Below are 15,461 nucleotides of genomic sequence, written 5' to 3' on the forward strand. Positions count from 1 at the left end.
TTTGAATACATATTCTAAATCTTGTTTGTTAAAACTTTGCTACCCCAAAATCAAACGACTCAATCCGCTGGTGCAAATTTCCGCAGAACTTGAAGTATTATTCTCCGCCTCCCTTCGACGTCTGCGGAGATTATGGGGCTGAAATCGTGATGGATGATGACTAGTTTGGAAGTACATCCTGTTAACGACTCCCACTGACATTAAGGAGATTACGTAGGTAGCGTCAGACAAGCTGCAACTCCTTCCCTGCAACTTGAGTCTTTCCCTATCCCTTCCAAATCTTGCCTGCCGCTAATGCTGAGAGCCCGTAATTTGCCTAAAACTGAAGGCATTCGGCGGAGACACGGCGATACGCCAGGACTGACGGATAGATCAAGCGGGCGAGACAGCGAGAGGGAGGGCCAGTTTTTGTCTCGGGAACACGGAAAGGGTGGATCGTTTGTCTGGCAGATGCGTGTTGAGATGGGGAAGCTGCGGCTGTGGTGATGGACGCATGTGGAGCGGCACCTGGTAGTTGTTGGGGGGGGGGGACACATGTGGGAAGATGTTTACAAGTTCGGGGAGGGAAACCGCGGGAGGGGAAAGTGAGACGCGGCGGTGAAACTGACCTCAGTGTGCCAGAAATCCTCATTTTGAGCCAGCGCACTCAAGAAAGCATAAAACTCCAACCAATGGCAGCCATCTCTGCTGGCAGCACTGTTTCCAGTTCGTCCAATCAGATATCAGCCTCCTTGTGTTGCCATGTCAATCTAATCTGCCCACGGCCTTCAGAATAAGTAACGCTAACCGAAAAACTATCGTAGCAATGGGACTGTTTTTTGTTTTTTTTTAGCTAATCAAATTTCAAATTTATTCTCCCAGAGCCAGAGCTCTTGATGACATCACCATTTTTTACTGTGGTCTGATTGGTTGGTTATAACAAAATTTGTTATAGCCACCTGACTACCAGCAATTCAAATATGTCCTCTGTAGTGGACACATCATTGTTTAAACATAAAACTTTTTTTTTTTTTTTTTTTTTCCTCCAAAAAATTATTTTGCAGTATTCAAGTTACTTCACAAAGATTGAGGAATATCAAAATAATGATTGGACAATACTTTTTTTCCTGGTGGATAGCCAAAATTGACAAAGAAAACATTTGGCGAAATCAGCACATTTATTTACTATTTGGCAAAGTCTCGAAAGAAGGCTTTGGTACCACATGTATGGGGCGCTAACGAGAGAACTGCCAGTCTTCCATCTTTGTGGAGTAATTTTTTGTGTGTGTTTTACATGGCTGGCCTATAAATTGGATTTTGATTCTGACCATGCCACTACATCAAAAATCTAGCAAAAACAGGATTTTTTTCCCCTCCCTCCCACTTTGGACAAGTTTCAAGTACAGATGACAACATTGTCCATTTAAACAAGCCTTCAAAACAAAATGCTGTAATATGCATGCCGACCAGTAGTTGGCAGTATGGAAAACAACATACCCCAAATGTACACCAAGTGCTTGCCCTGCCTGGTCTTATCTAGTATCATCTTTTAGGCTGGATTTTCATGAGATGGTAAAAGTGACACAATTGCAATTTTATTTTTATTTTTTTGTTCTCAAGTGGCACAATTTGTGTACATCTCATAGCAGTGCAAATAGAATTGAATTGGATGCCTTCAGATTTGTCAGATAACATTTTTCACTATGTCAGAATTTTTGGAGCGAGAAGTGGAGTGAAATTATGTGCAGGTGACCAAATAAATGGATTAAAAATAGATATTGATAATGAGCTTGTAAAAGTACAAAGACAGGGCAACAAATCAATCATCGATTCCTACTGTATCCCCGTTTCGCACTGCACAATTCTCACAGTAAAACCAATACATCGATATTAAGTTTTCGTTTCATCACACAAAGCAGATAAAAAAAAAAAAAAAAGTGTTTTCCGAAGTGCAGAGGTAATTGGTCTCTGTGTTGTTGCTCCATTTTAGCGCAATCTCTCTCTTTCTCTCTCTCTCACTTGACATGTATGTTTACCACAACCCTAATCTTCAAACAGCCTTTAAACATAAGTAGCTCAGCTTTCATAAAGCATAAAGTCAGCTTTGACTGATCCGCCGCACCATCCTGTTTACCACGCTGAGGAGCGCTCTGATCGTATCGGCTGCTCGCTGGAGCAAAGTCGTCCTTTCGCGCTCGCGCACCTCGGCGGCTCATTTCCAAACATGTTGTATTTATTAATATTCATGCTCGGGAGACAGGTGACGAGAGGTGACACCGTCTTTAGGAGCGTCGGGCTTACACGACTACACGGCATACGTGAGACTTTTCCCACTGACAAAACACGGGAAATCAAAGGTCGCTTTGTCTGACTGCCTGGAGTTTTAAAATGCTTTTCCCACTGGAAGCAGCAATGGCGGAAAGTAGCAAAGTACACATTTTCTGTTGCTTTGAAAAAGTATTAGGGTTGTAATGAAAACCAAAAATCGTTTTTTATTTCAAAGATGTGAATACATCAAATTGAACAGATTTATTGGAGAGATGCAAATTAGCATGTAGCCACACTTCACTAATCACATTCGTTATTATAGTAGTATGACTTATAATGAAGTTTTACTATAACACAAAATGTTTTTGTTTGAAGTTTTATATGTAGGAATGCACCATCTTAAAAATTAGTTTTTACTTTGGTACTTAGTGGGGCAGTTTGCGAGCAAGATTAGCATGTAGCCACACTTCACTAATTCCATTCATTGATAACAGTAGTATGACTTATAATGAAGTTTTACTATAACATAAAATGTTTTTGTTTGAAGTTTCATATGTAGGAATGCACCATCTTAAAAATTAGTTTTTACTTTTGTACTTAGTGAGGCAGTTTGCTAGCAAAATTAGCATGTGGCAGGTCCTTTGTCTGGGATTGGTTGTTTTGTTTTTCCAGGCACTATTTCTTAAACGTCAAATTAGTGAGGTACAAGATGGGGCTAGAGACCGATGATTTCGTTTAACAGTTCATTAAAATAAATGTAGGTTACTACTTTCAGTTCATAGTGACAGTCTTATCAAATATGACAAACAAATTAGTACATATTTGGTAAATTTGTACTTTTTTTTTTTTTTTTTTTTTTTTTTACTCAATTAAATCATTACTTTGAGTCTTAGCAGAATCTTTTTCTTTCTGTCTGTACTTCTACTTAAGTACAAAATGTGAGTTGAGTACTTTAGCCAACTGTGATAAATGGCAACATTGTGGGGTTTTCCATGCAGAATTAAAGAGTAAGCAAAAAAAAAAAAAAAAAAGGGCAACATTTTCACTTCAGGGACACAAGTTCAAACAAAACCACAGCAAAATGCCACCACACGACCCTACGCCCGTCAAACACATTAAGAGTTTCCAGGTCACGCCCCGCTGTTGTGGCAATAATGGAAGCAGGGTTCCGAGAGAGTCCGGAGGGGCGCGCTAATTCGATTCTCACGGCTAATCCTGACACACTCGGGTCGAGCTCCGGCCCAGGAGAACTGATGCGATCACCAGAGGCGACAGCAGGATGAGACACAGGAAGGAGCTCGGTCTCTAGACATCTGGCAAGGCGAGGCTCTCATGAAAAAAGACGTAGAAGAAGAAGACAGGGGGGGGAAAAAAAGGCCCTCAGATGTGCACAGATCAAAGTGTGCCCTTGGTGCCGGAGCCACCCTGGTCTCTTATTCAAATGGACTTTCCTGAAAGCAGTCATCTTTACAACATAAACCAGGCGGGAGAACGGTGACTAAGAATATCAGAAATCTGTTTGTTATATAGGAGGACAGTGAAGATACGTTTCAACCTTTCGTTAAAAAGAGTACAACTTTCGAGGACACTTGGCAAACTCGGTTCATATCCAATCAATGAAGGAGTGCTTTGATGACCCCAAAGTGAACTATACACACAGTGGGGCACAGATCTTAACTATGACTGATGAATCGTAATTTGGTCAAGCATTATGTTCTATATTTCTCTTTTTCTGTCTTGTATGTCAAGTAAGGTGGCCTTGAAGGGACAAAAGCAGCCATGGAGATGTCCCGTATGTAATGTAGTTATTTATTCACACTTTAAGTGGAATAGGTCGCACATTCACCTCGCAATTCTGAATTTCAGGGTTCAAATCCCGACTTCCTGTGTCCCGCTGTACTCTGGCTTCTTCCCACATTCCAAAAAATGCACGTTAGGGTCATTCCAGAACATAAATTGGCCCCAAATATTGAATGTGAAAGTGAATGGGTGTATGTGTGCTGTGATTGGCTGGCGGAATATGCCACAACTGCTGATGATAAGCAATATAAAAATGGAATGGATGGAATATTTTGCATGTTTCAAGATCCGGAGATCAGAATGGTATTCTATCGTAGTTTTATGAGATACACGCTATCCCTGGAAATTTAAGAAAAACATTGAAAAATTCTCCTCACTTTAACGAAAAGTAACTTGGTTAAATACTTCAAACAAGCAAGGGGTGATGAAAACATAACGTCCTTGGAGGAGGTAAAAACAGAAAAAAAACAAAAACAAATGAAGAAATAACTCAACTGGGATGCTTTGTGTCGTGTCAAAATGAAAGCCGCAGCGATTCCTGACAAAAAACGCACGTTTGAGCAAAGTGGCATTCTCATTGAAATGTCTCCTTCCGTAATCACTCTGACGTTCCAAATCAGACACTTGAGTAGCAGTGATGCCTGGGAGCGGGGGTCACCTGTATGCGGCATTAGCGAATTAGCTGCTATCTAACCCAGACCTGCTGTGGTGTGCTTGACACTAATCCCGGGCCCGCTCGGAGAGCCCTGTCTGTGTTACATTATCATGTCTAATCCCCGTAATCTTCCCAGCCGCGCAGCTAAATGCTATTCCACCTCCGTCACTTACCTCGTAGCCCTCTAATAACACTAATGAGGGGCCGGGCCGCCTTTTGCCCCTAGTGGCGGAGTGTGTAATCAGCGGTCCCACTGTGCAGCCACCCACTCAGCCTGGCGGGCACTGGAATTAATGTAATTCATGGCCTGGGGCGGCAAACAAATCAAACATATGTTGAACAAATCAGAGTCTGTGTATTTTCACGTCAGCGCTACTTTGCACGTCATTGCGAGACGTTTATGACGAGCTGACCTGCGTTAATGCAAACGCCACGGGAATACGTCTGGAAGAAGGGATGAGAGGTGGAAAAGGCCCCCCCCCCCACCCCCCTTGCATTAAAAATGGCACTTTATCCAGTAAAGCGGGATTTCGGCGTAATTACCTGCACCCGCCGGCATCGCGCGCAGGCTTACCTTGTTTACACTGCGCGCCTCGCAGCCTGCCTGTCTCCCTGCGAGGCTTCGTCACACCGTCTTTGTCTCTCTTGGCGTCTTTCACGTGTCTGTCTCGGCTGTCGGGGCCGACCTTGAAACGAGAGGCGTAAACACACCCAAAGGAGCCATGTCAGTGAAGGCCCCCCGGGGGGGGGCGGGAAGCAGAAACAAGCGCTCACAGCCTAGAAATCGACTCATGTATACGCCGCATCCGTTTATTCACAATTTAGCAAGCGTACTGTACAAGTGCCACCTATTATTGTTAATCAAATGCTAATACAGTTGCGCTCCTAGCAAACAGCACATAGAATTCCTCTCATATTTAATTTTATCTTTGAATTAAAAAAAAAAAAAAAAAGGTATAGGAAAGTATTAATCTGCTTAACATTTCTAAGTACATCCTCCAAAGGATTTTGCTTTTTTAATCTTACATATGCTCTGCAGAGTTACTGGCAAAAACTGTACATTTCCCTCATTTCATCCTTTCAACATCAAATGGTGAGCAGCAAAAATTGGATCAGACTTCAAAGAGTGTGATGTGCTCCAAGTCACGGAGTGGCTCTTCTATTTCACATATTGAATCCGAGTAGGATATCAAAGTGCTACCAAAGAACCCCAGGTCTTTACTAAAAAAAGGGCTCTAACATCTGTAGAAAGAGGAGCGCAAAGACAAATCACCTCGGGGGGAGAGCGAGCATTTATTCTCAGCCGTGAATTTCCAGCTTTTTGATTCTCTCGCTCCCGTACCACCCTGTCTTCTCCGCTGAGATGGAGGCTGAAGCGCGAGAACACTTTTTTTTTTTTTTTTTTTTGTCTCAAGGACTCAAAACATTTCCAAAGGAATAATCTGCAGCTTTAAAGAGGAGTGCTATTTGAGATAGACGGCTAAAAGTAGAGGGCTAAAGTCAGCCAATTTCTCATTTGATAGATATTCCTGTACTCACATTTGCCTTATGTAGGTTCTTCGGGCTCTGAGAGCTGTGAAAGCAAGAAAACATTTGTAGGCGACAGCAACAGAAATGAAAATATTATAAAACATCATGCAGGCAGAGTGCGGTTAATGAAGGGCCATCTTTAATTTAAAATAGCTCAAGTTTATTATGACGACTTACATTATGTAAATCTGCTAAAAAACGTCAGCAATTAAAATATGTATCGAACATTTTGAAAGCGGCGTATAATATAACAACCATTCACATTCACGTTGTTACTAAGTGTGAAAATAATATACAGTAAAAGCACTGGGTCTTATCACTTTATATATCACTTAGCCTAGTTAACAGTTAACTAGGCCTGTATCAACTATCAATGGTTATCTAACATTAGCGTGGGTTGTTAATAATTTAGCATGGCAAAGACAGATTTGATTAAAGTATGACTGGTCATCGATGAGTTTAAAGACAAGGAGAGAAGCCAAAAACTCCCAAGTGTGTTCATGTCAGTGACATATTAGCGGACACTCGCCCCACATGCTAACACAGCTAACGAGCGCTACATTTTATTTTGCCTTTCCAAACTCTTTTCTTTAACTTTTGTTTGTCGTGAAAGCCCACCATAAAATGACTCGCTGTATCAAAGTGAGACAGAAAAACAGCTTCATTTGTTTATTTATTTATTGGTTAATGTGGACGCTGAAGCGTTGTAAAGTTAGCATGTTGCGCTAACAACTTTGCTGCTATTGGTGTTGATGGAGCCAAATAACTGACTAAATAATCAAATCATAACTTTGCTTTTTATTGTCAACTAATAAATGGTGCTTCTAGAAATGTTGTATAAACGCAATCGCACACTAAATGTCGCAATGTTGTACTCCGTATAGCATCACTTCTTGATACGACTTACTAGAACATCATTATCTTTTTGTTGCTCATGCTAGCTTTGTTGCTATTCTGCAGGTGTACCTAATGCCGTGGCCAGGCCAGTGAATGTGTACGCAAAAACAGCACGTTAAGGTGAGAATCGAGCTCCCTGCAGGAGGAAAAGGGGCCAGATCATGTCAAAGTAAATCTATATGGAGAGATTCCAGCGCTGATTAAACAGAATTGTTAAGTGGAGGTTTGAAGTGTGTCTCACCAAGGAATATGATTGTAAACACGGAGAGAAAAATCCCCGATGAGCCTCTGCTTGGTTGAAGGATGCAAGCTGCATAACACTTTCAGATGTGTAAATCAAGAATTGGGGAGTTTAGGAGATGCTCAGAGTTGGCCAAAAAGTCATATAAGATTGCAGTGTTAAATGCAAATACATTTTCTTTCTGATTCAAAACCTTTTCGCATTTCTATGTTAGATACGTTCGTATCAAGTTAATGAGAATTGTTTGTCCAGATGGGGCTTAGAAGTTACCAAGCAAGGGTCGACCTTCCTGCTTTTGCGCTTACTTCCTGACTGGCTTGCCCATGTGCTGGATAAACACCAAAACTGGCTCGTACATCTGGAGAACAGCGCAGTGCTTAAAGTCCTATTTGTGGCCGGTGGAAAGATATTTATCTCATTTGTAAAAGTGCAAGAGGAGGAGCGCAGGGAGGAGCCGTCTGACGGGCTTGAGACAACAGCACATTAGAAAGCAAAGGGAGGCAGTGAAAGTACTTTTGCTCTATATACGCCCTCTCCAGCTCCACTATGAGTCTTGTTTTTTAGCGCAGTGTGCACACATAAGAAGACGAAAGCCTCAAGGAGAGGATGTGGAGGCTCACCCCATATGGTCCTCCTTGGTGGTCTTCCCTCCGGCCTCGGGGTTACATCTCCGCCTCTGAGGTCCACAGTCCTGACGTACGCGATGGCCCCTGTATGCTGCACGGGAGATGAAGTTCAGATATGTCCTCACTAGGGGTGTCAAAATGAGTGCGTTAATTTTGAGTTCATTTAAAGTTACTTTAACACCACTAATATTTTTTGACCTATACTTGGAAAGCCTTTACTGGGGGAATTCCAGTCGCAATGTAGCAGACACGTTGATGTCAAAATTTAGCAGTAATAAATTGAATAATAACGCATATATTTATGGAGACTAGGGTCAAGTTGTGTTTTACAATTTTAAAAATGTGCAAAATTTCACAGGTTACTTCATGTCATAGATTAGATAGCTCTTAATATGAAAAGAAAAATGCACTGCAAATGAAATTATGCCATCTAGTGGCAGAAAAATGACCTCAACACAAATCAATATCACTTTTTTTTACAGTACTTTTTTATTTATTTTTTTATTTTACAAATTTTTATGAAATTATTGTATCAATGACTGAAAGATGCAGCCATATTTCTATTAATTTAACATTTTTTCCACTTTTATGTTAGCAAGTATATGAAAACTTAGGACAAATATTTTATCATACATTTATTGTACATTTAGAACAGATCTAAAAACGAAAATGAAAATGGACTACACAGTTGGAACACGGTCGTATTTTACATTTATCTAATCGATGGGTGAGTGTGTCCCCTGAGGGGGGCCCCCAACCGAGATCTGAGGGGCCACAAGGCTCATGTATTTGAAAGGCATCTGTTTATTTTCCAAATGCAAATGCAGCCCACCTCAAAGGCTCTAAGCTGCAGCGAACACATCATGTGAATGCGTTGGAGTGTCGTGCCGGTGGTGGCCCGGGGCCCCACTTATGTCAGGTTCAGGTTCTCCAAATAACCCCACCTCAGTCGACGCCAGCGGCCACACACAAGCGCGCGGCAGAGAGGCTTTTCCTTACACCGCAATCCTGTTTATCCTTTCTGCAGTCGTATTTACAAGCGTGTTAATGGGCGACGTTCAACAAAAGGTGCGCGCGGGCTACCGGGGTGCTCCGTGCGCCAGATGAGGGAAGCCCTTAGAGAAGGAGGCCAAACAAAGCCAGATCTCCTCCCCCTGCCCTCCTCCATCCTGCCCCTTTTTGGCACCCGCTCTTGTCCTCCACAGAGGAGAGGCGGAGGGGGGAGCAGGAAGGTTAATGTGCCCACTTTGATCTCTGTCAAGGCACAGTGAGTAAGAATTAATTTACATTTCAGATGAAAAGGTTGACAGTATAAAAAGGCATCTTGTTTCTGGTATGCGCGGGCCGTGTAATGGGCGAGGAATTTGAGAGAGGAAGTGGCGAGGAAACAGAAGGGATAAGCCCCTCTCTCGCCTTTACTGGGAAAGAGATGAAAGGGAAGACTTGATCTCAGTATGCACTGTTCTTCTGGAAAACGTGGGGACCAAATGCTGCTGCCCAAAAACTTTCACAGGGATCGCTCAATGCATTATTAATTAATTATGACGACTTTTTCCGAGGCTACTCAAGAGATCAAAAACCGGGTTGACAAAGATGTTTTTTTTTGCAAGCCTTCATTCACACTCCACTATTTTGCCCCCTACTTGAAAATGTATGAAAAAGTCCATTTCCAGCGAACACCGGGAGCGTGAGAAATTCCAAAGTGGGAAAAACTTGTCAAAAATTCTTTTACCTGACTGGATACGGACCGCTGCCTCTTCCCGCTCTTTTTTAATTTGTTTGAGGTTCCGCCGTGCGACGAAGCCCCTCCATGCTGGTGAGAAACAAAAAGGTTGTGTGTTTGTGTGAAACCAATAGTAGGCGCGCGCGCACACACAAAACACAAGATCCCACTTCAAAACAACGGATCAAGCAGGTGGCCCAGCGATGGATCCCTCTGAATTCTCTGAAGTCTTATTGTCTCCTCTGAAGCTTTGCTTTCAACCCTCTCAAGGTCAAGCTGTGGCTATCAAATGTATTCCATTCATGATTTATCAGTAAACAATCCACTGGGGGTTAGTCCAGAACGGAAAACCTGGATGTGTAGATTCACTTACTTGGGACCAAAAATGTGAAAATAAAAATAAATAAATAAATAAATGTGAAAATAAAAATTGTTGTAAAAAATGACATTATATATATATATATATATATACACAAAAATAAATATATAAATACAATTAAATTAAACAAAACCATCCTCTCCACTGTCACCACAACTTGTGACTTGAGTTGCTCGACAACTTCACACAAGTTCCTGTAAACAACAAGGTCCATTGTTTCTGTCGTGAGTGTGAATTCTCCCTTGCTGTGGAAACGGGCAGTCCGTCTCAGACTGACATGTTGATCAACCGATCGGTGAATAGTTCAACCCAAGACACACTTCGGACTGATCCCTAATTTGAATAACATTTTATGACGCATTTCATGCATGCATGAAATAAATAACTATGAGAGCAAGGTGTTATTTATTGATTGATTTACTTTAATTGTGTTTATATATTTATTTTTGTATTTATTTCCACATTTATTTTTATATTTATTTTAATTTTTTTGAATCACTTATTATATTTATTTTTATTTGATTTTATTTTTTATTTATTTATTTTATATTTATTATTACATTTATTTATGTATATATGAATATATATTTTTGTTGTTTTTAATTTATATTTCTATGCATTTTTTGTCTTTAATTTTAGAATAATATTTTTTATATCCACTTTCATTTTAATTTTATTTATTCATTTATTTTATTTTGGCATTTTTGGTCCTCCATACCCGAGTTGTCTCTCAAGGTACAATTGATACAAAATGGTCTCATAGGTTTAATGGGTCACAAAGACGTATTATTATCTATCAGAATCATCTTCCTGCAAGGAAAGGTACCATCCAATTCCACCCTTCTCACGATCACAGTAACATGAGCGTACCTGACTGGATGACAGTGGCGCAGTTGTTCCTCTTCTCCTTGCCCTTTCTGTAACGTCGCGCCCCGAGCCAGCCTTTGGTGTAGGCTTGCATGACCACCACCCGAGCTATTACCTCCCTCAGCAGCAGGTTCAGCTGCTCCACGTGGTAGTACCTGAGAAACACCTGACAAGATGGGAAGCCAATGCAAGAATCTCATCTTTGGCCCAAAGTAACAGATGGTCAAAATGATCATCTTACCTTTGTCCTTCCCAGCACCCAGTCTTCCAGTTTGGCTCGCTCCAGTATGGTGGCTGCATTCTCTTTGCTGGTTTCTGGCATTTGGTGAGCTCGGAATGCAAGATAGTAGTATCTAGAAGAGAAGACCACATTTTTGGATTTGACAGCAGTGGTTGTCTGTCGCTACATGTCAGCGAGGGAGCATTAGCAGCCTATCACACTAACTTTCACGACTCACTTTCTCTTGTTTTTATTGTGTTGACCTCCCGAGATCGAGATCTGGTGGAGAATATGTCTCCATTTAACAGACATCAATCAAGACTGCATATTTTGAAACTCTCCTGTTCACTCCATAGAAGTTCATTTGTTTTGTTTTGTTTTTTACGGAAACAAAAAACATGAAAAACAAACGTGATGAACCTAAATAATGCACGGCAGACATAATAAATCGCAAAAGTTACGAATGAACACTGTTTTTTTTGTCTACTTAAATTTTCTAATGAATTGGTAATGTGGCCCAAATGCCTAAAAAAAAAAAAAAAGGGGTTTTGTTTTCACTCGCGCATGCGCAAATAATACCCCGTGGCATTATGGGAAGGTATGCTAACTTTGTAGCATGTGGCCTACATGTACGTTCCAACATATTTGCGAGTATGTTCCAACATATTTGCGAGTATGTCCGAACGTATTTGCGAGTATGTGCGAACATAGTCACAAATACGTTCGAACGTATTTGCAACTATGTTCAAACATATTTGCGAGTATGTTCGAACATATTTGCGAGTATGTTCGAACATATTTGCGAGTATGTTCGAACATATTTGCGAGTATGTTCGAACATATTTGCGAGTATGTTCGAACATATTTGCGAGTATGTTCGAACATATTTGCGACTATTTTTGAACGTATTTGCAACTATGTTCGAACGTATTTGCAACTATGTTCGAACACTCGCAAATATGTTCGAACATATTTGCGACTATGTTCTAACGTATTTGCGACTATGTTCTAACGTATTTGCGACTATGTTCGAACATATTCGCGAGTATGTTCGAACATATTTGCGAGTATGTCCGAACGTATTTGCGACTATATTCGAACGTATTTGCGACTATTTCGAACGTATTTGCAACTATGTTCGAACGTATTTGCAACTATGTTCGAACATACTCGCAAATATGTTCGAACATACTCGCAAATATGTTCGAACATATTTGCGAGTATGTTCCAACATATTTGCGAGTATGTCCGAACGTATTTGCGAGTATGTGCGAACATAGTCACAAATACGTTCGAACGTATTTGCAACTATGTTCAAACATATTTGCGAGTATGTTCGAACATATTTGCGAGTATGTTCGAACATATTTGCGAGTATGTTCGAACATATTTGCGAGTATGTTCGAACATATTTGCGACTATTTTTGAACGTATTTGCAACTATGTTCGAACGTATTTGCAACTATGTTCGAACACTCGCAAATATGTTCGAACATATTTGCGACTATGTTCTAACGTATTTGCGACTATGTTCTAACGTATTTGCGACTATGTTCGAACATATTCGCGAGTATGTTCGAACATATTTGCGAGTATGTCCGAACGTATTTGCGACTATATTCGAACGTATTTGCGACTATTTCGAACGTATTTGCAACTATGTTCGAACGTATTTGCAACTATGTTCGAACATACTCGCAAATATGTTCGAACATACTCGCAAATATGTTCGAACATATTTGCGAGTATGTTCCAACATATTTGCGAGTATGTCCGAACGTATTTGCGAGTATGTGCGAACATAGTCACAAATACGTTCGAACGTATTTGCAACTATGTTCAAACATATTTGCGAGTATGTTCGAACATATTTGCGAGTATGTTCGAACATATTTGCGAGTATGTTCGAACATATTTGCGAGTATGTTCGAACATATTTGCGAGTATGTTCGAACATATTTGCGACTATTTTTGAACGTATTTGCAACTATGTTCGAACGTATTTGCAACTATGTTCGAACACTCGCAAATATGTTCGAACATATTTGCGACTATGTTCTAACGTATTTGCGACTATGTTCTAACGTATTTGCGACTATGTTCGAACATATTCGCGAGTATGTTCGAACATATTTGCGAGTATGTCCGAACGTATTTGCGACTATATTCGAACGTATTTGCGACTATTTCGAACGTATTTGCAACTATGTTCGAACGTATTTGCAACTATGTTCGAACATACTCGCAAATATGTTCGAACATACTCGCAAATATGTTCGAACATATTTGCGAGTATGTTCCAACATATTTGCGAGTATGTCCGAACGTATTTGCGAGTATGTCCGAACGTATTTGCGAGTATGTCCGAACGTATTTGCGAGTATGTGCGAACATAGTCACAAATACGTTCGAATGTATTTGCAACTATGTTCAAACATATTTGCGAGTATGTTCGAACATATTTGCGAGTATGTTCGAACATATTTGCGAGTATGTTCGAACATATTTGCGACTATTTTTGAACGTATTTGCAACTATGTTCTAACGTATTTGCGACTATGTTCTAACGTATTTGCGACTATGTTCGAACATATTCGCGAGTATGTTCGAACATATTTGCGAGTATGTCCGAACGTATTTGCGACTATTTCGAACGTATTTGCAACTATGTTCGAACGTATTTGCAACTATGTTCGAACATACTCGCAAATATGTTCGAACATACTCGCAAATATGTTCGAACATATTTGCGAGTATGTTCGAACATATTTGCGACTATGTTCTAACGTATTTGCGACTATGTTCGAACATATTCGCGAGTATGTTCGAAGATACTCGCCAGCCAAAAATGTTTACTCCACATTGGTAGCTCTACGCTTCCGTAGTTTTTCCGCTCACATCACTGTGCATCCAAATACTAGCCAAGCCCTCACTCTGCTCATCCTCTTGTTAGCGTTTACCTAATACCAGCACGGGACAAAGTGGCACTAAAGTGTGACGTGAAAGAGAAAGACTAGCACGTACTTCATCTCTTCTATTTCGTTTTTTGCTGGGAAACAACACCGGGGAGGCAAACTTCTTTGAATGACGCCCCTACGCCTGAGCCTTCATTTTCTTATTCCTGTTGATACCTCCTCGTATGTCTTTGATGATAAATACAAAGCACCGCTCACAACATCAGACAGGCCTTTGAAATGGGAGGACGCGCGTTTAAATCAGGTTTGATTCAAAGTGGAGGTTAGCCGTTCGGACTGTCTGCATGACTCAAGACAGGATAAAGTGGATCCGTTCACGCGTGAAGGAAAATGGTGAAATTACAGGTGAGAAAAAAAAAAAAAAAAAAAAAAGATGTCCTTTGACCTCTGCTATCTCAAGCATTTTGGATCTGATGCAATTCAAAATCAGGAGGATAGTTTCGAAATCAACAAACCACATTAAAAACAAAGAAAAAGAAAAGTGAAATACTATAATGTGAGTTTGACTGAATTTGTGACTATTAATTGTATTTTTAAAGATTAATAGGGTTCTTGCTACGAAAGAATATGACCCTTATAAGTTGAAACAATACAACTAAGAGAGTAGAACACCAAATAAATATATTTAATACAATTGTCCTACTTTGACAAAAAGGGCCGAATCATTTGTCATTACTCCAATTGGGTTCCTATGGACTAAAAGTAGGACACAGTCAAAAATGAAGTGCACATTTAAAGTCTCCCTAAAGCACACACTAAGCAATCATCTCAGTTTGTCTTCTTTTTTTTTTCCCCCCCACCCAAACACATTATAAGTCTCGTTAATTACATTTCATATCACCTCAAAGACTAAAAAATTGGAGGTGGTTGGAATATTTTACAGAAGGAGAAATGATTAAAATATTGTATCCTTTCATTTTTTCCCCCAAAGGGTCACCTAAGTATACATGTACATTTATCATTTAATAGTTCAAAGTATAATATCTCTTTTAAATTCGATTATTATGTTTCATTTTACTTGATCTATTTTGGGTGCTGGGTCATAACATATGGGGAATATGACTTCGTTAAGCTGTGCTCATGCTGTAAATCTTGTATTGTATTTTAAAGGGGAAGTCAACCACAAACATTTCTTGACAATAATATGTTATATGTGACCATTCTGATTAATGTTACATTTGTGGAATATGAGTTATAAAGCAAAATTAGCCGTTTTTTATCCATTTTAAGGGGCGGCCATTTTGCCACTTGCTGTCGACTGAAGATGACATCATCACAGTTGCTCAGGGAACGACCAATTA

The 15,461-nt window shown here is 40.2% G+C and overlaps 1 protein-coding gene across 9 annotated transcripts in view; it reads right to left on the reverse strand.

The window, feature by feature from the left end:
- The window catches only part of myo3b (myosin IIIB), an 81,764-nt gene that overhangs the window by 16,486 nt on the left and 49,817 nt on the right, over positions 1-15,461 (reverse strand). For 7 of the 9 annotated variants that reach the window (XM_077537408.1, XM_077537406.1, XM_077537405.1 and 4 more), the window contains 6 exons: positions 11,207-11,318; positions 10,969-11,131; positions 9,729-9,809; positions 7,991-8,120; positions 6,242-6,275; positions 5,277-5,388 (listed from right to left, as the gene is read on the reverse strand). In XM_077537408.1, coding sequence (XP_077393534.1) covers positions 5,277-5,388; positions 6,242-6,275; positions 7,991-8,120; positions 9,729-9,809; positions 10,969-11,131; positions 11,207-11,318 — 632 coding nt within the window. The remainder of the gene's footprint in view (positions 1-5,276; positions 5,389-6,241; positions 6,276-7,990; positions 8,121-9,728; positions 9,810-10,968; positions 11,132-11,206; positions 11,319-15,461) is intronic. The other 2 variants (XM_077537409.1, XM_077537411.1) reach the window with 1 other exon arrangement.

Source organism: Festucalex cinctus, chromosome 11, assembly GCF_051991245.1.
Source record: "Festucalex cinctus isolate MCC-2025b chromosome 11, RoL_Fcin_1.0, whole genome shotgun sequence".
Classification (NCBI taxonomy): Eukaryota; Metazoa; Chordata; class Actinopteri; order Syngnathiformes; family Syngnathidae; genus Festucalex; species Festucalex cinctus.